General features: G+C 43.7%; 1 protein-coding gene across 4 annotated transcripts; it reads right to left on the reverse strand.

Moving 5' to 3' along the window:
• Positions 1-14,905: 14,905 nt before the first annotated feature.
• On the reverse strand, positions 14,906-25,113 carry HIC1 (HIC ZBTB transcriptional repressor 1). 4 transcript variants are annotated; one of them, XM_069945051.1, is made up of 2 exons: positions 24,889-25,113; positions 14,906-18,507 (listed from the first exon to the last, which is right to left on the reverse strand). In XM_069945051.1, exons 1-2 carry the CDS (start codon positions 24,911-24,913, stop codon positions 16,595-16,597), a joined length of 1,938 nt encoding a protein of 645 aa, XP_069801152.1. In that variant the 5' UTR covers positions 24,914-25,113; the 3' UTR covers positions 14,906-16,594. The 4 variants fall into 4 exon arrangements, with proteins under 4 accessions (XP_069801152.1, XP_069801151.1, XP_069801150.1 ...); XM_069945050.1 differs by lacking the exon at positions 24,889-25,113 and adding an exon at positions 22,234-22,655; XM_069945049.1 differs by lacking the exon at positions 24,889-25,113 and adding an exon at positions 19,180-19,357.
• Positions 25,114-26,886: the final 1,773 nt, after the last annotated feature.

Here is a 26,886-nt window from a genome sequence, read left to right on the forward strand (position 1 = left end):
TCATCTGGTGGTAATTCAGGTTCAGGACAGGAGAGAAGCTGAAGACTGAGCCGTCGACAACGTTCTGATGGATTTAACTCTTGCACTAAATGTAAAAACCTGCAGGCTGTGAAAGAGAAACTGAACAAAAATTTTTAATATAGACCTAGGGAAAATGTAATTTATGTGTTTATTTATTTAAATATTTTTTGCACTATAATAAAAACTGAAAGGTGTCCATATACTTTAAGCTTTTTTTGACAGAAGCTTCAATATCGTCTCTGCCTTCTGAATAGCGTTAAACGAATCTTTAATATATTTGAATGAAGTGTTTCATATAAAAGTCACATTAAAACCAGAATGTCTACAAAATGTTTGTATGCACAAAGCAGCTCTGCCTTATTGGGGAAACTATACATGAGTGCACAGGTTTGTTCTCTCGCTATCTCTCTGCCTACATTACTTTGATCTTTTTAACTTCCTGCTCATTGTAAAAGTGAAGGTGTCTCGCAGAGGTAGAGAACAGTCACACTGATTTTTGTTAGAAATTAGTGATTTTTAATACATTGCTCACATAGTACAGGTGCTGGATACTGTCCTCTTTCTGGTTCCTGCTAGCTGGTTTCTGCTTTGCTCGAGCTGTTTCATGCAGACTGGTTGCCACTTATGTTACCAATGTGGCCGCTCAGGCTTAAAGCGGCTCTGTACCCACAATCTGTCCCTCCCAAACCACTTGTACCTTCGGATAGCTGCTTTTAATCCAATATCTGTCCTGGGGTCCATTCGGCAGGGGATGCAGTTATTGTCATAAAAACAACTTTTAATCCGGCAGCGCTGTGTCTAACGGCCGGGGCTTACATTTGTATATGCATTAGGCTGGCACCACCTCTCCATCCTTCCTCCCCACCCTCCTCATCATTAGGAATGATCCAGGAACATTTACTGCTGTTTGAGCTTTGCACAAGTGTATTAACGATCCAGCACATGTTCATTATGCACACAGGTGGGGACTAGGAAGCAATCAGCTTGGAGTATTCCTAATAATGAGGAGGGTGGGGAGGAAGGACAGAAAGGTCGTGCCAGCCTAATGCATATACAAATGTAAGCCCCGGCCGTTAGACACAGCGCTGCAGGATTAAAAGTTGTTTTTATGACAATAACTGCATCTTCTGCCGAACAGACCCCAGGACAGATCTTGGATTAAAAGCAGCTATCTGAAGGTACAAGAGGTTTGGGAGGGTCAGATTGTGGGTACAGAGTCACTTTAAAGCTTTTGTATACAAACTATTTTTACATACAGCTGTATATGGTGGCACATGCAGTTCCTTTGTGGTCCGGGAAGTGGTTATCCTATATGCATGAGCCCTTAAACATATGACAAGGGACACCTGGCTCATATCCTGCGGGCACATTGGGGGTTTGCACCTATTTTGTCTAGATTGTTGGAGAATATGTGATTAAACTTGTAAAAATCACCATGTAACTTTATGCAACTCTGCATAAAACCTGATCTCTATAGTAAAATAAAAACGTCTGTTTCTATTTCTATGCAGGATTTATTGTAAACTGTTTTCCCAATGAGTTTTGCTGTGTGCATCAGGAGATCAGAGGTATATATTTGGAGCATTTACTGACATTTACCTCTTACACAGTAGCGTAGTATATGTTGGCAGCACCTGGGGCAAGGTGATGTATTGCACCCCTCCAACCCATCCAGTGAATGTAAAAGAATGGCAATGCATATAGTTTATCGCTATACCAGGACAACATATTACTACTTCTGTCACTAAATAAGACCATCATACTGGTATGAAATACAAATTACTATGCACAACCCAATATCACCAAATATTTTATTATACTATACCAATACCACCACATAATACCACCATAATGTGACTGAAAACAAATCCACTGTACACTGACCAGTACCACCAATAACATCACTATACAGGGGACATGTAAAACTTCCTCACCTTGCTCACTACCATTGCCACCACATTGTGACTGGGTGTGGGTTGGAATTTACTATGTGCAGGAGAAAATGTGACAAAGCCTGGGCTGTGTACCTGCAAGCTGGGGCAATCTGTCTACTGAGGATCCATGTTATCTGAAAGGTAAATCAAGGCTTCCCTTACAACAGCCATAAAGCTCTGGGCAGTTGTTCCTTGTGTAAACACCAGTGATCCTGCAGCTGCTGTATGTCCACAGTAGTCTCCCTTTTCTCACCAGCAGCAGTCCAGTGCTTGGTGTAACCCTCTGCTAGCTGTACAGCTGTTTCTTTCATTTGTGCTTACATAGCACAATGCAGCAGTGCATCAGTAACTCTACCCCCCCCCCCTTCAAGTTTCCAACCTATAGTGCTGTACTGTGTATATCATTCCCCTGCATAATGCAGCTTGTTTAGGGCAATTTTCACCAGCCCTATGTTATGGTATAGCAGATAGAAATATGTACTGTGGTTGGCTAGAAAAGTAAGCCCTGTGTATACCAGTGGCAAGCAGCCCATGCAGGTATTTAATGACTGATTGCTTAAAGGGGTTGTTCACACGGAAACAAAAAAAAAAAATTCAAATCAATTGGTGCCAGAAAGTGCCAGAGAATTGTAATTTACTTCTATTAAAAAAAATCTCAAGTACTCCAGTACTTAGCTGCTGTATGTCATGCAGGAAGTGGTGTATTCTCTCCAGTCTGACACAGTGCTCTCTGCTGCCACCTCTGTCAGTGTCAGGTATTGTCCAGAACAGTAGCATATTCCCATAGAAAACGTCTCCTGCTCTGCAGACTGGAAAGAATACACCACTTCCTGCAGGACATACAGCAGCTCATAAAAAAAAATTATAGGTTTATGAGATACACATTTTTTATTATGATGATATAGTATTAACCCCTGTTTAAAGGGAACCTGTTAAATTGACAAAGCAGTCCAATCTGCAGGCATAATGTTACAGAATAGGAGGAGTGGGACAGAATAAGATACAGTTTAGTGGGAAAAGACCCAGGATAACTTTTCATTTGTTGATGTAAATCTCTGCTAATTCTGGGCTGAGTAGTCAAGTGGGCGGTCCTACTTAGTGATTGACCGCTCTCTGTACACATTTATACACAGAGAGCTGTCAATCACTAGGAGTAGGACTGGCCACTTGACTACTTAGCTCAGAATGAGCAGAGATTTACATCAATAAATGAAGTGTTATCCTGATAGTGCTGGCTTCAGCATACTTTGATGTCATTTACCATTGACAGGAAGATAAAAATAGAAGGACTACAAAATGTGTATTGTCTCCAGCTCCCCAGCAGCTCACTATCTCCATAGACACAGGAGGCTTGCTAGAGCTCTAGCCCCATTCCCCTTAGTGACATTACTATTTCTGACTAGAGCCTACAGCCTACATTATCATATCCTTCTCATATACAGTCAGGGGCGTAGCTAGGATTCATGGGGTCCCATAGCAAAAAAAAAAGTACACCCCCTCCCCTACTCACAACACAAAGAACTGAATATATATATCATAGGTGTCCAAACTGCGGCCCTCCAGCTGTTGCGAAACCACTACTCCCATCATGCCTGGACAGCTAAAGCTTTGGATTTGGCTGTCCAGGCATGACGGGAAATGTAGTTTTGCAACAGCTGGAGGGCCGCAGTTTGGAGACCCATGATATACACTCACCGGCCACTTTATTAGGTACACCTGTCCAACTGCAAGTTACCACTTAATTTCTAATCAGCCAATCACATGGTGGCAACTCAGTGCATTTAGGCATGTAGACATGGTCAAGACAATCTCCTGCAGTTCAAACCGAGCATCAGTATGGGGAAGAAAGGTGATTTGAGTGCCTTTGAACGTGGCATGGTTGTTGGTGCCAGAAGGGCTGGTCTGAGTATTTCAGAAACTGCTGATCTACTGGGATTTTCACGCACAACCATCTCTAGGGTTTACAGAGAATGGTCCGAAAAAGAAAAAACATCCAGTGAGCGGCAGTTCTGTGGGCGGAAATGCCTTGTTGATGCCAGAGGTCAGAGGAGAATGGGCAGACTGGTTCTAGCTGATAGAAAGGCAACAGTGACTCAAATAGCCAACCATTACAACCAAGGTAGGCAGAAGAGCATCTCTGAACGCACAGTACGGCCAACTTTGAGGCAGATGGGCTACAGCAGCAGAAGACCACACCGGGTGCCACTCCTTTCAGCTAAGAACAGGAAACTGAGGCTACAATTTGCACAAGCTCATCGAAATTGGACAGTAGAAGATTGGAAAAACGTTGCCTGGTCTGATGAGTCTCGATTTCTGCTGCGACATTCGGATGGTAGGGTCAGAATTTGGCGTCAACAACATGAAAGCATGGATCCATCCTGCCTTGTATCAACGGTTCAGGCTGGTGGTGGTGGTGTCATGGTGTGGGGAATATTTTCTTGGCACTCTTTGGGCCCCTTGGTACCAATTGAGCATTGTTGCAACGCCACAGCCTACCTGAGTATTGTTGCTGACCATGTCCATCCCTTTATGACCACAATGTACCCAACATCTGATGGCTACTTTCAGCAGGATAATGCGCCATGTCATAAAGCTAGAATCATCTCAGACTGGTTTCTTGAACATGACAATAAGTTCACTGTACTCCAATGGCCTCCACAGTCACCAGATCTCAATCCAATAGAGCATCTTTGGGATGTGGTGGAACGGGAGATTCGCATCATGGATGTGCAGCCGACAAATCTGCGGCAACTGTGTGATGTCATCATGTCAATATGGACCAAAATCTCTGAGGAATGCTTCCAGCACCTTGTTGAATCTATGCCACGAAGAATTGAGGCAGTTCTGAAGGCAAAAGGGGGTCCAACCCGTTACTAGCAGGGTGTACCCAATAAAGTGGCCGGTGAGTGTATATGGACTACAACCTCACTGATTGCACAAGTCTGCAGATGCAGTGAAATGAGATGTTCTGCAACAGCTTTGGGTGGTGATCTAGCAGGAGTGCTGGGGGAGGGGAATAGATAGGGTGGGAGGACTGTGATAAATAGCAAAGGGAAAGCAATGCATTCTGTTAATTGTAGTACTGAGCAACTGCTCAAACAGGATATATAAAGTATGCAAGTACAACCATGAAATACAAACTAAGTTTTAGAATTGGGACAGACAGGTAAGCAATGCTATCTGCTTTTGCAGCATGTTCATTTTTTTAGCTGATATTGGAGTACCCCTTTAAGAGTATATAAGAGAAATTTCTTCAACTGTCCCATGTATTCACAAACATGCTGCCCCATATGAATCCAGCCCAGTAGTACAGATAAAACATTTTTTTCATGCGTCGATCAATGATCATCTTCGATGCGTTCCGTAGCACTTTTAGGTCACATAATCCAACCAATAATAGGGAGTGTGTGCTTGAAACAATGCAGCAAAACCCTTATGTGACCACACACTGACAACAGATTGGTTTCCTGTTTGCCGTCTTACTTCATTGTTTTTTTTCAGGTTTCAGTCATCCTTTATCTGCATTTCCCATAATCCTCAAGTACCAGGTATAAAATTGTGACAATGATCAGGAACTCAATCTCCTTTATTACTTTTTTTTATTTTCAATGATAATACAAAAAACTCATTGGACGTTTATTAAAATACCATGAAAAAACAATAATAAAAGCATTATATACAAATCTGTGCAAGTAAAAAACACAACTAGGCAATAAATACTTACAAATCCAAAAGGTTTTATACAAAACAAACAAAAACTGAGCTTTGTTTTCTTTGCCATTTCTCATACCACAGGTTATAGTGACCACTTCTTCTTCTGTATAGACGTTAGACGTAACACTTTCTGCCACGGGCAGGGCACACTTTTCTTAGGGGGTTTTGCCCATATAACCCACAGCAGTGAAACCAGTGACATTATATGTTCTGCAGACACCAGCAAAATGCTAAGCCCTAGGGGCATGCATACACTCTGGGCACAAACTCTAAATTCCGTTCCGTGGCACATGGTCCGTAGTTACAGAAAGTGTGAGTGCGCCTTTAGCACATACTAAATCTGCTGAGGATTTAACCAATATCAATAGCTGAAATCAGCATCATCAAATCCACAGCATAACATAGACAGCAGATTACGTATGTGAGCATCTACCCTTATTTTCACACTGTGCTTTTTATCATTTTGCATTTTTAACATCCGATTTCTGTTTTGTTTGGTGGTTGATGATCAATCAAAACAAAAAAGCTTGTTAAAAAATGCACAGTGTGAAAAATCCTCCAGATTTTTTTGGTTAACATGCATGCATCTTAACAAAATAACCAATCAATACACAACAAAAACAATCATGTTAAAAACTTAAAAAATGTCCAATGTGAACACCTCAGGTGGGTTCACATCATGTTTTGTATCCTTTTTTCCTCTTTAAAAAAAAAAACAAAAAAAAAACATTTTTTTTCTTTGTTTCCATTTTTCTATGGAATCCCCACAGAAACCCTCTCCTGCTCTGGACAGTTCCTCTCTTGGCCAGAGATGTCAGCAGAGAGCACTGGGTCAGACTCAAAATAAAACATTTCCTGCATGACATACAGCAGCAAGTAAAAGTCTTTATATTATTTTAATATAAGAATATGAAAGAAAAAGCTTTTCGCTGGACAAGCAAAAACATATGCCAAACAGGTTGCCCATCACACAGCATCCTCTTGCCATAGTTTTCCATTCTACAGACAATAAAATGCTCAAGACTGGAACTTTTTAAAGGGACACGTGACACCTTTAGACTATGTTCCCACTGCAGGAATGTGCCGTCATTTAGCAGGGAAAGGTGGCCGCCTACTGATAATGACGGCTACAAGTAACAGGGGCGGATTAAGTTTACCATAGGCCCCGGGCTGTTCACCAAGCCTGGGCCCCCCACTCCACTGTTACTATGGCAACACTAGCCTGGTGCTAAGAGTACAGGATAGATAGTGTCATGATGCCCTGATTTGTGCAAAACTGTGGTAAAAAAGCAGCAATTTTTTTGTAAATCATGGCAGAACTGTAGCCAGGAGACAACACAGCACTGAAAGTATAAGTCTTTTTGGGCGGCCACGTGCCCCCCAGGAGCTCAGGGACCAGGGCTACTGCCCAAAACGGACCTAATATAATCTGCTACTGACAAGTAATGATGATTTGCGGCCGTCATCATCAATAGACAACCACCTTTCCCCCTTAAAAAGCAGCACGTTCCATAAGTAAAACATAGTGAAAACATAGCCCAAATGATGGCCGTTTTTATTAGATAGCTGTTATTTAATAGCAGTTAAATAAATAACGGCCATTTTTTTAAATGTTGGCTGATATTTGCCATTAAATGTCGGCTGTGCGAACACAGCCTTAACCATGCCAGACGCCCTGTTGAAAACCGACAGATCAGTTACAGATTCATTTGAAAAATAAGTAAATTAAACATTATTTAACAGGATAGCCAAACATGATGTGAACAGGCCCTATACTATTGGAGAGAACACTGTTTCTCTCTGCACCCAATTAAATTTCACCTTTCATTTATTTAGCACGGATTAAAGGGGTTATCCAGCGCTACAAAAACATGGCCACTTTCTTCCAAAGACAGACCCACTCTTGTCTCCAGCTTGGGCAGAGTTTTGCTGCTAAGTTCCATTTAAGTGAATGGAGCTTAAAGGGGTTATCAAGCGCTAAAAAAACATGGCCACTTTCCCCCTACTGTTGTCTCCAGTTTGGGTGGGGTTTTGAAACTCAGTTCCATTGAAGTAAATGGAACTTAATTGCAAACCGCACCTGAACTGGAGACAACAATAGGGGGAAAAGTGGCCATGTTTTTGTAGGGCTGGATAACCCCTTTAATTGCAAACCACACCTGAACTGGAGACAAGCGTCGTGTTGTCTCTGAAAGAAAGTGGCCATGTTTTTGTAGCACTGGATAGCCTCTTTAAAAACTAGTATCTGGTTGGTTGTATCTTTTTGGGTTCTGTTTGTATCACCTTTGTATTCACCTTCTTAAAATATATGAAGGTAACTTAGGTGCCGCTCCTATCATTCTTTTAGTCAGCATGGTAATAACCGAGGCTCGGCATTGAATGTACAGCATTTGGCGACAGAACTGACGCTTTTGGTGTCATGCTATATCTGGTTGTATGGTATACAGAGTCTGAGGCTTTACTGGTCTGCAGTGGCAGCGCAGGGTTAACGTGCAGTGTTCCGCAGAAGTCTTCACTCAGCATATTGCTTATATCTCGCCCAACATGAATTAGGAGAAAGTGTATTATGTGTCTGCTCAGTTTCTCCTCTACAGGTCTGGACACAGGAGGTGAGACTGAACGCCTTTTTTTTAGTGTTCCTGCTGGATGCCTCCCCCCACAAACCAGTGCACAGTTCCCTGAAGCCATAAAACTGGTCTGCACCTGGCAATCTGTGACTGCAATTAGCTGTGAAATGTGAGCCCTGTGATTGCTTCAAGAGCTCTCACATAGGAGCAATGCGGGCATCCTCCGAGCCCCAGAAATGGTCTACACCTGCACATCACCTCCCTGTGCTGCTCCCCCTGGGATACCGCTTACCACCACTAGAGGCACTGGTGAGCAGTGCAGAGGTGAGAACCTCTACTGTGAGGGGTTACACTGGCCTAATCCTGGTACACAGGCACTAATCACATGACCTTGTGGCTTACACCCCATGTGTTAATTAGGTCTCACTTTCTCCACGATCAGGGTGGTTTAACCCCATCAGTGCTGGAGAAGAGAGCAGGCTGGTTCTAAGGAGAAGCTGCACAGTAACCCTGACTGGGAGTGGAAGCAGCTGGTATTTGTGTTTGGTGACATATATGGCTTTATTTACATGGATTTCAAGTCAACACTAGAAATTCTTGAACCGGCTCCGGCAATGGGTGGGAGGGGTGGGTGTTAAGGGCCAACTCATGGGCTCTATTCTGTAGTCCATTTCCTGGGAAGACTTGGATGCGTTCCAGGTACAGATTCTTACCAACACTTAATGGGGGGGATATTTTATCATTTAAATGATTCCCCACTTACTATTTTTGGGGTGCGGCTTCCTGTGGCCAAAACCTTCTGTATCCCACATACCTAGGAGTTTTGTTATAAGAAGGGTTAAAAATGTCGTCTTATTTTGTTAAAAAAATTGAGAAGGATTTGCTTTGTTTCCTACCTGAACTCCCTCAGCTTTTTTATCTACTGTGTGCAATGATATGAGACCTAGTTATCTCTGTTTGATCCGAGATCCCCCCCAAAGTATTTCTATGCAAACGTCTGTGGGGGTCATTAGTGGTTTAACCCTTATTGGCGCCTCCAGGAGGAATGCCCAGTGCTCACATATCATGTAACAGAGCCTGTAAAAAAAGGGGAAATGTAGAGGGGGCTCAATAATACCGATATGTGCATGGAAAAGTACAATAGAATACATGTACAATACATGTAATGTGCAATACAACACCAAATGCCACACAAAACACCCTGTGTGAACACAGCCTTAAGGCCCTTTTACACGGATCGATTATCGTCCGTATTCATCCATTATTGACCGTTACCGCCAATAATCGCTTAGTGTAATAAATGACAGCGATGAGCCGACATGCACAATGTTTAACTCAACAATGAGGATAGCAGCGATCTGCTTCCGCTGCTCCGGTAATAGGAGCAGCGGCAGCAGACCGTCGCTATCTTCTATGAGCTGATCTAGCGATCACCCGGGCAGCCCCCCCGCAGCTACCTGCGGCCCCCCTGCTGTTACCCACTTGCTGCCGACATGTGTAATAGCTCTGGCAGCGAACGGGGAATGAGGAGCAAGCGAGCGCTGACCTGCTCCTCTGCATCACCCCATGTAATAGCGGCTTTAAGGCCCTATTACACAAAACGATTATCATTAGTCGTAACTGGACTTATCAACTATACAAGACACTTGACAACATTCCACAATGATACGACTAAGGTTATGTTCATGCTGAGTAAAAGCAGCGAAGCTCTCCGCCGCGGAATCCCGCCACTTTTACTCAGTGTGAACATAGCCTTAGCTAACAAACAAAAATGGGTTTACAGATTCTGGTGATGTGTAGTATGGATGAATATAGCAACGCCTTATACCAGCCTTGTGATAATCACTCTTTGATTTCTTGAAGGATTTTTTTTTTTTAGTGAAAGAAAAGAAAACACAATTCCTCACATAATGGCAAACATGTGTCAAAATACATATATCAGTTATATGAAAATTTGAGAATGGTAAAAGGGGCAATGCTAGAAACCATCTAGCACCTAAAAAAGGAGTCCTGATTTGCAGCTACCAATATTTCTAAAAATAAACGGCCATTATTAATTGAAAATTTACATTGTGTGAACTTAGCCTAAGGGTGGACTAGATGGACCAAGTGATCTTTTTCTGCTGTCAATCTTCTATATTTCTTTTATGTTTCCTCTATTCAGACATTGATGATCTATCCAAAGGTAATTTTGTATTGGCAGACCCATTCCCGATTTGACCACCGATCTAGGTCTGTATGGTCGATACTGTATGGTCAAAAGCCAATTTCAAGACTTTTGAATACAGAGAAATATTCAATAAACTTTATAGCCAAAATCTGTGTTTACTGGAACAATGCAGACTACCATGTACACATAACTCATCCTGGAGATCCATGACCAATATGATCAATGCCTAAGTCCTGATACGTGATATATCAGAGCCAATGGTTTGTTCTGTTTTATATATTATGGGCACTATATGTAACACAGATTTGGCATAGTATTGGTTAAATCTCACTTTCTGTGTCTTCCTGTAAAACCCTGTTCTCCCTCCTACTCCTCCCTGGGATGGGAAGTACCAGTGCTGCCTGCACGTCCCCATCCCTCTCTATGACTCCAGCTGAACATCCTCACTTTGGTAGAATCTGCTCTTTTTCAAAGATTCTGTTTCCATTGTTTGTCACACACAATGCAGGACGTCCTGCTGATGCCAAGTTCTGGCCCGCTGCTCTTCCTCCCTCCGTCCTGCCTGACACATGATGGGGAGAGGTGACACTGAGCAGCCACCGCTCCCAGACCTACGTTCTCACTACTACTAAAGACGCTGCGTTACACTGCGCCATAGACTGCGATTGGTTGTGTGTGAAAGGACACTCAATCCGTCTCATCTGCCCAAAAATATTTATTTGATCTTACAATATTTTTTCGTGAAAATCACCATTATCACTATGATGACTGTTGAAGAAACATAGTACTAAAATGAAACCATTTCTAATAAAATATTCTTCAAGTCACAATGATATCACACCAGTGCAGCCCACCCCTACCTCTCCCCATGCAAGGCCTATATAGGGTAGGCTAGAATCCTTCAGGCTTATTATACGTGGTGGCAGGATGTTGTAGTACTTGTGGTTCACCAAAGGTTCTAGAGAATCGTACAGTTTAGAATAAGATTAGTTATGTGTAAAATATTTATAGCTACTTTTTGTCCTTTTAAGGCTTTATCCATCATAGGGTACTAGTGACAGATAATGTCCATGATGTCAACCCTTCTGGGACCTGGCTGGGACCTCCCTAATAGTCAGTTCATAGTTAAAAATTTAGTTTTCTTTAATTTGTGTTTTATCTGGTCTAAAATAAACAATATTGTTAATTTAACAAAATGCTGAATATGGGTATATTCACACACTACTGATTTGTTGCAGATTTTTATTTCGCTATTAATGTTTAATGGGAAAATCAGAATCAAATCTGCAGCAAATTCTGTAAGTGTGAACCTGGTGAAAAGAAAGAAATCATTTTGTGCAATATCTGTAGTTATATATTTCATGCACATATTACAATGGTTATCTAATGTATAACTATATATATATAACCATAAAATACCTAATACTGTGAGATTCTTATTTTTCTAGAATTGAATATTAACCCTGTTTTTTTTTACCTACTGTATATAGGTCCAAACTTATGTGACTAATAGTTTCATAATACTGTATGTCTTTAGAAAGATCCGTTTTATCTTGTACTAAACTCCAATTCCTCTTCTTCCCTTTACATGCCCATAAAGTTATATAGTTACATGATACAATTCTGGCTGGTCTTCAGCATCCTTTTAGAGCAGATCTATCTATCTATCTATCTATCTATCTATCTATCTATCTATCTATCTATCTATCTGCCATCTATCTCCTATCTATCTATCTCCTATCTATCTATCTCCTATCTATCTATCTATCTTCTATCTATCTATCTATCTATCTATCTATCTATCTATCTATCTATCTATCTCCTATCTATCTATCTTTCTATCTATTATCTATCTATCTATCATCTATCTATCTATCTATCTATCTATCTATCTATCTTTCTATCTATTATCTATCTATCATCTATCTATCTATCTATCTATCTATCTATCTATCTATCTATCTATCTATTATCTATTATCTATCTTTCTATCTATTATCTATCTTTCTATCTATTATCTATCTATCTATCTATCTATCTATCTATCATCTATCTATCTATCTATCTCCTATCTATCTATCTATCTATCTATCTATATATTATCTATCTGTCTCCTATGTATTATTTAGCAATCTCTTATCTATCTATCTATCTATCTATCTATCTATCTATCTATCTATCTATCTATCTATCTCCTATGTATTATCTATCTATCTATCTATCTATCTCCTATCTATCTATCTATCTATCTATCTATCTATCTGTCGGTCTCCTATGTATTATTTAGCCATCTCTTATCTATCTATTTATCTATCAACCTATATATTATCTATCTATTATCTATCTATCTATCTCCTATCTATCTATCTATCTATCTATCTATCTATCTATCTATCTATCTATCTATCTATCTATCTATCTATCTATCTATCTATCTATCCAGACATAGCTTCATATAGATATGCAACTTCTACTGAGCTTGTTAATAAATCCATTTTAGTTAAGCTCTTAGCCCCCCCCCCCCCCTTAGAGGTGGCAGCAGGTAGTCAGACTTTTATCACGTGTATATACAGCAGGGTTTTTGAGTGCCATAAGTGTTCAAGCTGACTTTTTTCTTCTTTGTATATTTGTATTAGCAAAACCTGGGTCTTTAGCTGAAATGATGGAGACTGATACATCTTCCAAAAGCTGCATTATATGAGTAATCTAATAGAAACCTTTATGAAGATGTGTTTTGACATTAATCAGAGATTCATCTTATTACAATGGTCACCAGGACAAGTGACCTACAAAAAGCCAAATCATTAAATCCAGCTTTTGTACACCTGGTATTGTTGATCACAAGGTTAAAATAATAGAGACTGGGATTGCCTGCCTACAGGTCCCTTGTCTCATTAGCTGACTTTTGTCTATAGGAAGGGGATGTGATAAGTGTGGATTCTTAGTGACACCTAAAAGGATGCAGAAAGACTGTTGTACCCAGTGTCAGGTATAGCATTAAATTATTGATAAATGGGTGTAATTAGGACCTAAGACTGAAGTGCATTAGACCTGACTCTATACAGTATTTGATGTACTGTGTTTTGTGAAGGTTACATGTGTAGGCTGGGAATTTTCAGGCCACTGAACCACCAGTAAGAAAATCACATGAATATAACAGAAAGAAAAACTGCCGCTAAAGCATTTACAACCTGATGACACCATTTAGAAAGTGAGCTGAACTAGTGTTGGCAAATGCCACCTTTGTAATGGAATATCATGTGGGGGTATGCAAGTAAATTGCAGCAAATAGTGGAGGTAATGACATTTTAGCCTGGCTTTTTTAGAATAGAAGTTTATATTGGTTGCTATAATACCAGGTATATAATGCTATATCCTGTGCAATGACTATATTTCTGCATAGAAACTAGTGATGGAATAAATAATTACAGAGGCTTCTTCTGCAGATTATAGCAATGTTACAGACTTGCAGATGCCAGCTCACTTTTAGGCACCCCTGTATAGCAGCTATCCTAAGCCTTTGTACATCAGACATGATGAGAGTTGTAGTTCTGCACTAGCTGGAAAGACACAGGTACCAAGTAGCTTCAGCTAAATGCTGGAAATATAAGAAACCATTGGATTTTGTCTACATATCACATTTGTATGGAGGAGACATCTGGGAACAATGAATTTGGAAAGTTACACAATGTTCTCATGGGCTTATTGTCAACATCATCATTTCAGTCAGTGACATATATAATAAATAATGGTTTGGTGTTTTCCACACTCTCTTGTTTTGTCCAAATTAGAAAAAAAAAATTGTAAAAAAAAAGCTGAAAATGTTTGCCAAGTTACAGGATACAGGAGCCAATTTTATTATTGAAATATTTTAGACAATTATTTGCGAAAATAAAACAGGACAAATGGTCACAAGTGCCATTGGCAACCAGTCATTTCATTATTATTTTTTTTAAATATGAACAGTTGCTATGGACAACAAAGAGACTTTTTTAAAGGGAGTTTTTATAAATTTGCTCCATATGAAGGGGATAAGAGGCTTGCTGTGTGCAGCCCCCCTTCCTATGCTGTATGATCCCACCATAATACATCATATAGCAGATACTGAGATGATGGCTACCAAGGAATCCCCATATGAAATGATGACAATACTATTATAAAGCACAGTCTGTTTAATTTTTTTTTCCCTTCAATAAGGCAACTTGATAAAATAACTTAGATGAGTACATAAAGTCCATGTGTGCCCTAAGAAAATGCAAGGGCTGTGTATGATCAAGCAGGATCTGCTCTTGCTTCAGTCATTTGCTGTAGGTGTCCCAGCACTGCACAGGTTAAGCAGGAGCAGAACATGATGATACTAACAATAAGTCATGCTAACATTCCTGCAACTTTGTCAACTCTAATATCGACCTTATGAAGTAAAAGATGTGAATGACTGAGGTATCTAAGAGAGGTGAGAATTAGATCTGGTATTAGACATAAGTATATCTCACACAGTATGGTATTCATATGTTTATTTCAGGTTGTGATCTCTTGATCTGGTCTCTGCTCATCATCACCAGTATAACATTCATCAATATGGGTGACACAGTGACTGTATAATACAAAGCATAGTCCTCAGTCTGAGTAGGATTCACACTGTGATCTGTGAGAACAAGACCCCAGAGGCAGGCAACCAATGTCAGCTCAGCAGCAGCTGTGGGAATACTGGGTGTAATGCCATGGCTTGTGGACCTCTGGTTATTATAGACCTATGCAGGTACCCACATCTTCACAGTTGGCACATAATAGAATATATTGGATGATTGCCTATCTACAGTCAGCACATTCACATACACAGTCCTTGCCCCCCCTCCCATCAGTGGTTATGGCGTTGGCTCTTACAGCAGAGCAGACTTTGGTCTCAGCATAATAAGGCACTCTACCAAGAGGGTTGGGGTTGCTTTGGTTTTGACACTGCTCCAATGCAATAATGTCTTTGGTGTGGGGTTAGGGTTGTGGAGGCAATGGGGGATTGCACATGTAATAAAGCATAGATGCTCAGCTCCTGATTCTGGAAACCTGAGCTTATTGCTGTAAAGCAGCAGCAGTTAACCCCTGCTCGACTGGAGAAAGGCTGCTCAATTAAGACATACTGGGCATCAAGTGGTATAATGGTTAAAGGCACAGAAGTCTCCAGGAGACCTCATTATAATACAAAAATACTCATATAATACACAGTGCAGACGGCACAAATCAGTATTCCCGCATCACACACACAGGCACCTTGTTGCTTTGGGGAGGAAGAGTTGGGAAATAAATGACTGGGAAGGGAGGGGTCATTTCTAGGAATTGAACACCCACATTTGACATCTAGAGCGGGTGTGAATGGACCCTGAGGCAATTCACAGTGCCCCAACCTTACAGGCAACACCCCTTTCTGCTGTGTTCTTCATGTGGCCAATATGATGTCTATGTTACATCATGAAGTGCCACATCCCTTGTCCCAGCATCAAAGTGCCCCCCTGTCTCCTTGGCAGACACTAGCTTCTTGTCTCCCGACTTGTCATGACAGTAAACTAGGGATGCTTGGCTCAGGATCTGGAATGCATTGAGATTGCACAGCTATACTACTGAGTCATACTTGTTCTTCAGAAATGGACACATAAGGAGAAGTCTCTGGACTCATAGGAAGTCATTGTCAGGGTCTTCTAGCAGCATTGCACAAGAAGCACATCGTGTTCCAGGCATCCCTAATATACTGTCACTGGAGTAAGTCAAGGGCTGTGTATACGCACATTGCCCTGGTATTACCATTAGCATTGCTAGTTGTCTGCTGAGGGAACCTAGGAAGCCTCTTCACATCTTTACAGGGCATTACTATTGCATAGCAACTGGAGACATTGGGGAAATACTGATTTCTGCATCTGATTGTCCTTACAATACAAAAATACAATATGACTTCTATATAAAGGTCCCCCATTCACAGGACAATAAGCAGCAACTCTCACCACTACCTTGGGCAGGGGGAAGGTTGTCTACTTGCTGGTGGAGGGATCGTGCACCAAAGCCTTTGCAATGTCTGCCTGGTCCCAGTTCATAGTCTTTGGTCTTTGGCTGTGGGCATGGGCAGGGTAAGCTGTAGGCATATTGTCCTTATTGTCCTTGTTGGTGCACATGGTCCTGATTCTGTGACCCAGAAGAGGAGGTTAAGGAGAAGAGAACCTTTCAATGATCCTGCTGTCACTGCCCAGGTGCTGACTTTGGGTTAAGACCTCAGCAGCTTTTTCTTGGGTTAGTCCAAACTGTTCTGCTGTGAATTTGGCCAAAGGGTAGAGACTCTCTATAGTTTTGGGGTCATTGAGGAAGTGTGAGGTCTGGGAGAGGATTTCAGCTGCTTTCTCTTGTTTCAGGCCTAGGTGGTCTGCAGTAAACTTGGCCATGGCATAGACACTGTCAGGAAAGTCCAGCTTGGGCTTCCCATCTGGTCCAGTGGTGTGCATCTTCATGTGGCTGATGAGGTTTCTCTGCTGAGCAAACTTCCCCCCACAGACTTGACACTCATAGGGTTTTTCCCCAGAATGGATCCTCATGTGTTCTGTCAGGCGGTACTGTCTGGTAAAACGCATCCCACAAGCATCACAGGCGAATGGCTTCAGCCCCAGGTGGCTCCTCATGTGACGGGTCATGGTTCCCCTCTGGGTGAACTTCTTGCCACAAATACTGCATGGGTAAGGGCGAGTGAGCCAGTGGGTCTTCTCATGCTGGCGCAGGGTGGCTGGGTCCTTGTAGGACTTCTCACAGGAGGAGCACCTGTAGGGTCTGATGATGTCCCCCAGACTTTGGCTGCTCTTATCTAGGAATGGCACTGGGGGCTCCATGCTGTCCTTGTGGTAGAGCTCTTCCTCATTGTGAGCCTCCACATGGGCATTAAGCTGTTCACTGCTGGGGAACCCTTTCCCACAAGGAATACAGACATAGAGGTTGTCTCCATAGCTCTCTGGATCATACAGGTGGTTACAATGGTACCTCTCAAGGTTGGAGGAAGGAGAGGGGTCCCCACTGCTGCCAGTCTCCTCACTGGTGCTCTTATCATCATCTGGCTCATTGCTCTCAATGCTGGGGTATCTGGGCTGCTGAGATAAAGGGGAACTCTCCCCTTTCTCCTCTCTGTCCAGGTCTTTCTCTCGGTCACTCTCATCTACATAATTTCCAATTGGCTCAGGCTTCATCCAGTCAAACATGAGGTCACGACTGTCAGTCCTCAGACTATTTCTGTAGGGTTCAGGGTGTGGGGCAGGGGAGGTGCCACTGCTGTCCAGCTTGGGGTAGCCATGCTTTTGGTCTTTGTATGAGCTGCTGTTAGTCAGAACGCTGGCACTTAATGGGGGGCTGTCGGTTCTGGGGGGCTCCCTGCTTTCTGTTGCATCTGAGTGGAGCTGGTTAGAGGGTCTGCTTGGACTTTTCTTGGAAAGGTCTAATCCACACAAAGGAGAGCAATGCCTTTCTGGTGGGCACAGTCCATGCTGGTGCAACTGAACCCCCTGAGATACTGAGGCATAGAGTTCCCCACAGTGTGTATTAAGGGGGTTCACTGCATCTACAGCTGGGATGTCTACAGGTCTTGGAGTAGAGGTGAAACAGGACTGGATGACAGGGGTGGTGGCTCTCAGGCCCCTTCCCAGACTCCCATAACCAGGGTAACCTGAGGTCCTTACATGGCAGTATTTCCCATTTCTCTTCAGCTTCTTCTTGCATAGAGACACCAGGTCAGCGATCTGCAGGTAGCTGGCAGCTGCCAGCACTGCCCCAAAGAGCTGCTCACTGCTTGGCTCAGCATCTCCCAGCCTCCCCGTGTAGATGAAGTCTAGGATGATTCTGAAGATGCTGGGGCTGACCATCTCATGGTCCAGGTTGATCAAGTTATCGTGGACAACCAGTGATTTCAAGTAGACACTGCTAGCAGCTAGAATGTTCTTGTGTGCCCTGAATAAGGCGTTCTGTACCACAATGATCACATCACACAGGAAGCCCTTAGTCCTCTGGCTGTTCAGCTGCAGAAGAAGTTGTCTGGAATGACTTGGTACCTCCATGGCATCCAGCATTGTGTTCAGTTGTCCACCTTCAGAAAGACAGACATACCATCATCATCATCATCATCATCATCATCTACACAGAATATATATATATATATATATATATATATATATATATATATATATATATATATATATATTATATGATACTTGGGACATTTGCAAACATTAATGCTACAGAGTAAAATCTGGAACTCCGATGTGACTGATACAATGTTATATACCATTTATCAATGAAGCATATAAAATATTAGCGCTAATACATTGTACTAAATATGTGGAACTACAAGTCTAAGTAAATCCGCACGATAGATTGATAGTCATGATGTTTTAGCATTGGTACTGGAGGAAGCCTGCCCATCGTGCCCATCGTGCCATCTTATGCTTCCCCTGCATTGTTCCTCTGTCTCTTTATTCATAACCATTTCATATTGAGATTGATAATGATATTGATATATTGACCCCTTTGATTTAACCTGCATATCTATATGTGTGTATATTAGTGTAATAATGTAAGCATGTGAAGCTGAGGAGTAAGGGAAGAAGCTGACAAGTAAGTAATAAGCAAAAAAAATATAATAGAAATCGATGTATGTAATAGTCTTCCATGTGTGGGGCAATGCTGGTGAGAAGCCGATGGATATAGGTAAGTGGGTAGGCTATATGTGCAGGAGCAGTAAGAAGAAGCAGAGAAGTACCTTGCTGAGAGGAGGCAGCATGCAGTATGACAGAGACCCTGCTGTCACTAGGAGATAGTAAGTGCGGAGCTTCCCAACCTTTCCTCCTCATCATCGTGTCCAATGCTGTGTGCCACCTGATCTCCTATACATAGAGCTTTTATCCCCTGCACATGTGGGGCTGGGGGTGGCTACAATCCCTCGTAGGCATTAATACAATGACATCATCAACCCAGATCAGGAACCAGCAGCTTCCCATCACTCCACCTTCCTGGAGTCTGACAGGTGTCCCCGCACAGAAGGGTCTCCTATTTATATACTGTATACCCAGCCCACTCACTTCCCCACCTTATGGATTCATATTTGTGTGTGTGTGTGTGTGTGTATATATATATATATATACATATATGATCTCTCTCTGCCTAAATATATATATATATATATATATATATATATATATATATATATAATAAAATTATATTATATATATATATATAGCTAGCCCCTGGGCTTTGGCTGCAATATCTGACAATTACTTAGAGGAATATAAGAAGGCCATCCCCATGTTGTCACATGTGATGAGGTGCTAAGAAGCTTTAGCAGGGGTGTAATCCATGTTCCACATGGGGGGAGCTGTGCAGTGGGATCCCCCGCTTCTGCCGCCCTATACGGGGGGATTTATGGCCGCAATCAGGAATCTGCTCTGACTTATTGATCTGATAAGGAGGAGCAGTGCAGGAATAGAGAGGAAACACATAGAGGAGTCCCAGACCCCACCGGGACGCGAGGCTTCCCTCTAGTCTCCTGTATTACACCAGGATTAATTATACGTTTCCTACACATGATACGGAACATGGAGACTTAGGGGAGAAGACGTCTTGTAAGAGCAGGGACAATACCATCACAGCCCGGGATCACATTACAATAGTTTTACTTTCTTAAATAAGAATTGTCTGAAAAAGTTTGTAATGATTGTTTATTAAAATAATATTTTACGGATGAATAAAAGCAGTGAGTAATGATGAGGAGCTATGACTGCTATTATAGTCCCCTATGGGATTACACTGATCACCTCTCTGATCCCCCCCAATCGATCCCCTCAGCAGCTCACCATTTACCTTTTTTGTTTTTGTTTTGTCCCCCCCCCCTCTATCTCTAGTTACATTTTCATCATTTTCTTGAACCGAGTTCTGCAATGACTGTTTTCTTTTACTTAGTTTTTATTATTATTATTATTATTATTATTATTATTATTACTACTGTTACATAAATTGTTAAAAATTGTTTGTAAATGTTTTGTGTCTTTTTAATGTTCTGGAAACGTCGTGAAGAAAGATTTATTTTCTAGCTCTTTCTTTTATATTTTATTTTACTTTAATACTTTACTCTTTATTTGTTATTACTTTTACTTTGTATTAAGTTGCTGTGTTTACCGGTATTAGTCCTGGAGTCACAAATCATTGCGTCCAGGTACAATAATAATATTAACAACAACAACAATTATTTAATATTCTAAAGAATAATAATAATAATAATAATAATAATAATAATAATAATAATAATTCCTCCTTTCTATACAGATCTCTGCAGTTCTGATAACTATACGGAAAAATTATGATTATGATTTTTGTGTTTTTCACTTACAATTTTGATTATTTTAAAGTCTTTTTAAATTTAATTTTATTATTATTATTATTATTATTATTATTATTATTATTATTATTATTATGTTGTTGTTGTAAAGCGCCTATTTGGAGTAAAATGTAAAGTGCGGTGTATCTAACAGTCCGGCGGGCTGGAGGGGACCTGCAGGTGACCTTTATTAGTACCAGTCATATTATTAATCCCGGTCATTTCTTCTTCTCCCCTCTGTGTATATGGAGCTTCAGGCCGCCGCCATTAACCCCTTCCCTCCTGTGCAGCTATTAGAAGCAGCTGCTGGGGCGGTGACTGCCCGGATTGTGCCCTGCGGTGGCAGCGCCCGGTGCTTCCCTATTATATATAATACAGAAGGGGCACAAAAGGGCGGATGGTTGGTGTCCCCATCAGTCTGTATACCCCCTGTGCCCTGTCTGCTGCCAGTGATGATCATGGTCTGTGTGTCTGTGACAATTACATGACTTGGCCAGTGTGGCAGCTCATGGTCCCAGCTGTCCTGTCCCTGTCTTCTGCTATTACTGGGAGACTATGCGGTTCTGTCACCTCCAGGGCAGAGCTGAGACGGATGCCAGGCAGCCCCTAGGTGTTGGCACCAATTATTACTGGCATTGATTTACTTGTATTCACCCCCTAGATTCACATAGTTGTGATATAGAAAGTTCTTTCAGTTATTGTAACTTTTTACCATGATCTGATGCCATTGTGTGCCTGCCCCAGCACCATGCCACCCTGTACCACGGCAGCCTGATGTGTCTCTGGTGCCACTAGCCGTTCATTATCAGTATATCATCTCAAGCTGTAGGCCACCCGTCCCCAGCACCATGCCCATCCCAGCTGTATGCCACCCGTCCCCAGCACCATGCCCATCCCAGCTGTATGCCACCCGTCCCCAGCACCATGCCCATCCCAGCTGTATGCCACCCGTCCCCAGCACCATGCCCATCCCAGCTGTATGCCACCCGTCCCCAGCACCATGCCCATCCCAGCTGTATGCCACCCGTCCCCAGCACCATGCCCATCCCAGCTGTATGCCACCCGTCCCCAGCACCATGCCCATCCCAGCTGTATGCCACCCGTCCCCAGCACCATGCCCATCCCAGCTGTATGCCACCCGTCCCCAGCACCATGCCCATCCCAGCTTTATGCCACCCGTCCCCAGCACCATGCCCATCCCAGCTGTATGCCACCCGTCCCCAGCACCATGCCCATCCCAGCTGTATGCCACCAGTCCCCAGCATCATGCCCATCCCAGCTGTATGCCACCCGTCCCCAGCACCATGCCCATCCCAGCTGTATGCCACCCGTCCCCAGCACCATGCCCATCCCAGCTGTATGCCACCCGTCCCCAGCACCATGCCCATCCCAGCTGTATGCCACCCGTCCCCAGCACCATGCCCATCTGCCATCATCCCTTACCTGGCAGGCCAGTGGTGTCCACACAGCTGATGTCTGAGTGAGTGACCATCCCCGGGCAGTGGCAGGCAGGCGGTGAGCAGCTGCCAGCCTCCTCTGCCCCGCTGCCTCCTCTGCTGCCCGTGTCGGTGTGTGTCGGGAGATAATGGAGTCTCTGTGAGCCCGGGCTCCTAGCGCCCCATGTGATGTGGAGCTATATTAAACTACAAGGTAAAATCCAGGGCAGGAACTTCAAGTGACCCCAACGTGAACTTCACACACAGCGAAACTGCTTCTTAAAGGGACAGTGCCTCTGCTTCCTCCCGGTGTCACAGGACGGAGGCGGGGAGTCCCCGAGGAGCGGCCCGGGACATTACACCGGGACACGGGACCGTCGCCCCTACCGCCTGCAGCACACCGATCACCGCGCAGCACACCGATCACCGCACATCACACCGATCACCGCACATCACACCGATCACCGCACATCACACCGATCACCGCACATCACACCGATCACCGCACATCACACCGATCACCGCACATCACACCGATCCGGCAGATCTCTGATCGCTCATCTCTAGTCTGACTATAAAGAGCAGCACACATGGTTCCTATTGGAGCCATAACATCCATTCATCACAAGGAGAAGTCTCCAGCACGATCCCACACATAGCAGCAGTGCCCGGATACAACTCCATGCATCCGATGTCACACAGACAATGGGGGCGATCTGCATCGGGCAGGAACACAATGGCAGACAATCTCTTATAGCCAAGAGCAGACATCCAATCAGATTGTCATATAATCTATTTCATCCATCCATCCATCCATCCAGTCTAATAGATCCAATGATTATTTCATCCAATCTCATACATACAATGTTATACATACAATCTCATATATACACTGTCATATATACAATGTTATACATCCAATCTCATACATACACTGTCATATATCCAATCTCATACATACACTGTAATATATACAATGTCATATATCCAATCTCATACATACACTGTCATATATCCAATCTCATACATACACTGTCATACATCCAATCTCATACATACACTGTCATACATCCAATCTCATACATACACTGTCATATATCCAATCTCATACATACACTGTCATACATCCAATCTCATACATACACTGTCATATATACAATGTTATACATCCAATCTCATACATACACTGTCATATATCCATTCTCATACATCCAATCTCATACATACACTGTCATACATCCAATCTCATACATCCAATCTCATACATACACTGTCATATATCCAATCTCATACATCCAATCTCATACATACACTGTCATATATCCAATCTCATACATACACTGTCATATATCCAATCTCATACACACATACAATCATAGTGTCACCATTATAAGATACAAATCCATAAATCCCAACATTGTCGTTGATAGATTTCTAGGAAAGTCTATGACTACAGCTGTAGTGATCAGGACTAATGCCTTTAACCCCTGGCTTGCTGGAGGACAGCTGGTGCATACGTATTTCGTTTAAAAACTGGAGACTCTTACTAATCTGTAAGTAACAGCAGAGGGGTCTGGTCTGATGGGTGGCAGCACTTGTCTCTCATGCCAGGTCCTGGCAGTGCCCTGCGTGCACCACAGCTGGGGCCGGAGAGAGATCTCAGCAAAGTGACAGATATCATAGCTGAGAGATGGGAAGATTCCTGTGCCACAAGGATCTGTGCTCTGTGGGCACCAGGGGCAGGGGAGGGCACCTATTCCTGTGCCACAAGGGTCTGTGCTCTGTGGGCACCAGGGGCAGGGGAGGGCACCTATTCCTGTGCCACAAGGGTCTGTGCTCTGTGGGCACCTGGGGCAGGGGAGGGCACCTATTCCTGTGCCACAAGGGTCTGTGCTCTGTGGGCACCAGGGGCAGGGGAGGGCACCTATTCCTGTGCCACAAGGGTCTGTGCTCTGTGGGCACCTGGGGCAGGGGAGGGCACCTATTCCTGTGCCACAAGGGTCTGTGCTCTGTGGGCACCAGGGGCAGGGGAGGGCACCTATTCCTGTGCCACAAGGGTCTGTGCTCTGTGGGCACCTGGGGCAGGGGAGGGCACCTATTCCTGTGCCACAAGGGTCTGTGCTCTGTGGGCACCAGGGGCAGGGGAGGGCACCTATTCCTGTGCCACAAGGGTCCGTGCTCTGTGGGCACCAGGGGCAGGGGAGGGCACCTATTCCTGTGCCACAAGGGTCTGTGCTCTGTGGGCACCAGGGGCAGGGGAGGGCACCTATTCCTGTGCCACAAGGGTCTGTGCTCTGTGGGCACCAGGGGCAGGGGAGGGCACCTATTCCTGTGCCACAAGGGTCTGTGCTCTGTGGGCACCTGGGGCAGGGGAGGGCACCTATTCCTGTGCCACAAGGGTCTGTGCTCTGTGGGCACCAGGGGCAGGGGAGGGCACCTATTCCTGTGCCACAAGGGTCTGTGCTCTGTGGGCACCTGGGGCAGGGGAGGGCACCTATTCCTGTGCCACAAGGGTCTGTGCTCTGTGGGCACCTGGGGCAGGGGAGGGCACCTATTCCTGTGCCACAAGGGTCTGTGCTCTGTGGGCACCAGGGGCAGGGGAGGGCACCTCCTGGCATTGGATGGTATGAGGTAGGATACCCTGGCACAGTGTGTAGCTTACCTTGGGGGTCCTCTCTGAAACCCATTCCCCGCTGGAGATGTTCCCAGGAAGGTGTCGTCCTGTGGCGGCTGTGCCGGAGCTGCCGCCTCCTCTGCTCTCACACTGCCACCTTGTGCTCAGCGGCCGGGCTCTGCCGGGTGTGTGCGGGGAGGACCGGGTGTGTGCGGGGCCGGGGAGGACCGTGTGTGCGCGGGGAGGACCGTGTGTGTGCGGGGAGGACCGGGTGTGTGCGGGGCCGGGGAGGACCGTGTGTGTGCGGGGAGGACCGGGTGTGTGCGGGGAGGACCGTGTGTGTGAGGTACCGGCAGCCCCTCCTCCACACTCACACTGACCGCTATGTGGGACCGCAGACGGGGGATGGACGGGGCCGGTCACACGGGACGTGTCTACAGCTGTGTCTGTCCCCAGGACTTCCCAATATGTCACCGGGAGGTCAGGAGCGGAGCACGGGCCAGTGTGACCAGTGCATCAGGTGTTCTCTATGGGGAATCCTCCTCCTCCTCCTCCTCCTCAGATGAGAGAAATGATGAGCGTAGGACTCCACCACATGTGCACACAGAAGAGCAATAATCTCCCCTCCTGCATAACAGCCATTTACTAAGTGATGGAATAAAGAATCTATCTAAGAATATCTATATAGATTGGATTATCTATCATCTATCTATCTATCTATCTATCTATCTATCTATCTATCTATCTATCTATCTATCTATCTGTCTATTATCTATTTATTATCTATCTATTATCATCTATCTATCTATCTATCTATCTATCTATCTATCTATCTATCTCCTATCTATCTATCTATCTATCTATCTATCTATCTATCTATCTATCTATCTATCTATCTATCTATCTATCTATCTATCTATCTATCTATCGTCTGTGGAATATAAGGTAATCTTCAGCCATTAGCTTTCCCTGGGTTCTGCCCCTGAAGACCCCAGGATGGGACTGGTCTTGGAGAGAGGGACCAGCTGAAGTCATCAGCAAGATGTTCTTTAATGATGTTGTTGTTAGAAATACTTTCTATCTAAACAGCAGGGAAATGGGTTTGTGAACAGGATGACTTCAGACTGACTAGAAGAGGGGGAGAGGGGCCTAGAGATAGAGGCGGCCTTTGGATAGATTCTGGAGTTGAATTCCAGCTGTTCATCTTTCCATTCTCCAAACCACAAAATGATGTGCCAACTTCATTTGTCAGATTATCCCAGCTCTGAATTACAGGGAGAGGATCAGGGGATCCAGCTTGCTGCAATTTAGCTGCCTGACTTTTAATTAATTCAAAATTTGTATTCAATTAGGAGCCCTCGGAGGTGGATATAGCGGCCCGGCTGAGCTGTATACCATCCCCACTCCAGGGACCCCATAATTAAATGCAAGTTTTTAAAAGAAACATCTTCTCATGGATGGGCGGAATAGCAGAGCCAGTCAGGAAATGGAGGATGATGCCAGATCCCTGAATCAGAAGGCAGGGGAAATTCCACAAGGGGGTCTATGTTCATAAAAGGCCTGCCACGACACACTCAGGGGAAGAAGTTATAGGGTACAACAGATGCGATCACTCCCTATGCACTTTAGAACTCTCTGCCATGTAGCCCATATGTGCTTCATATGTGTCTGATCAGCTAATGTCATTCCTTCCACTACTGGCCAGAGACATCATGTTCACTAAGGCACCTACAGGTCTAAAAAAGATGATCAGATGCAAATCAATGGAAATTCTTTCAATTGTTCGAAAACCTTGAAATTTTGATTGATAAATGATACCATGATTATGATTTGTTATTTCATTCTGAAGTGGTGGGACAGGGGAGAGCTTCTATATTCAGGTGGACAATGAATGAAGAGACTAAGGAGCTCTGTCCATTAAGTTCTATGAGATTTATGGAAACTGCTGAACCCTCCTCTGGAGATAAATGTGTACCCTATGGCTATGTTCACACAATGTTTTTTCAGCTCCGTTTAAAATGACGTCCGTCATTTTGAGTCTAAAAT

The sequence above is a fragment of the Dendropsophus ebraccatus genome, chromosome 11 (genome assembly GCF_027789765.1).
Source record: "Dendropsophus ebraccatus isolate aDenEbr1 chromosome 11, aDenEbr1.pat, whole genome shotgun sequence".
Taxonomy (NCBI): Eukaryota; Metazoa; Chordata; class Amphibia; order Anura; family Hylidae; genus Dendropsophus; species Dendropsophus ebraccatus.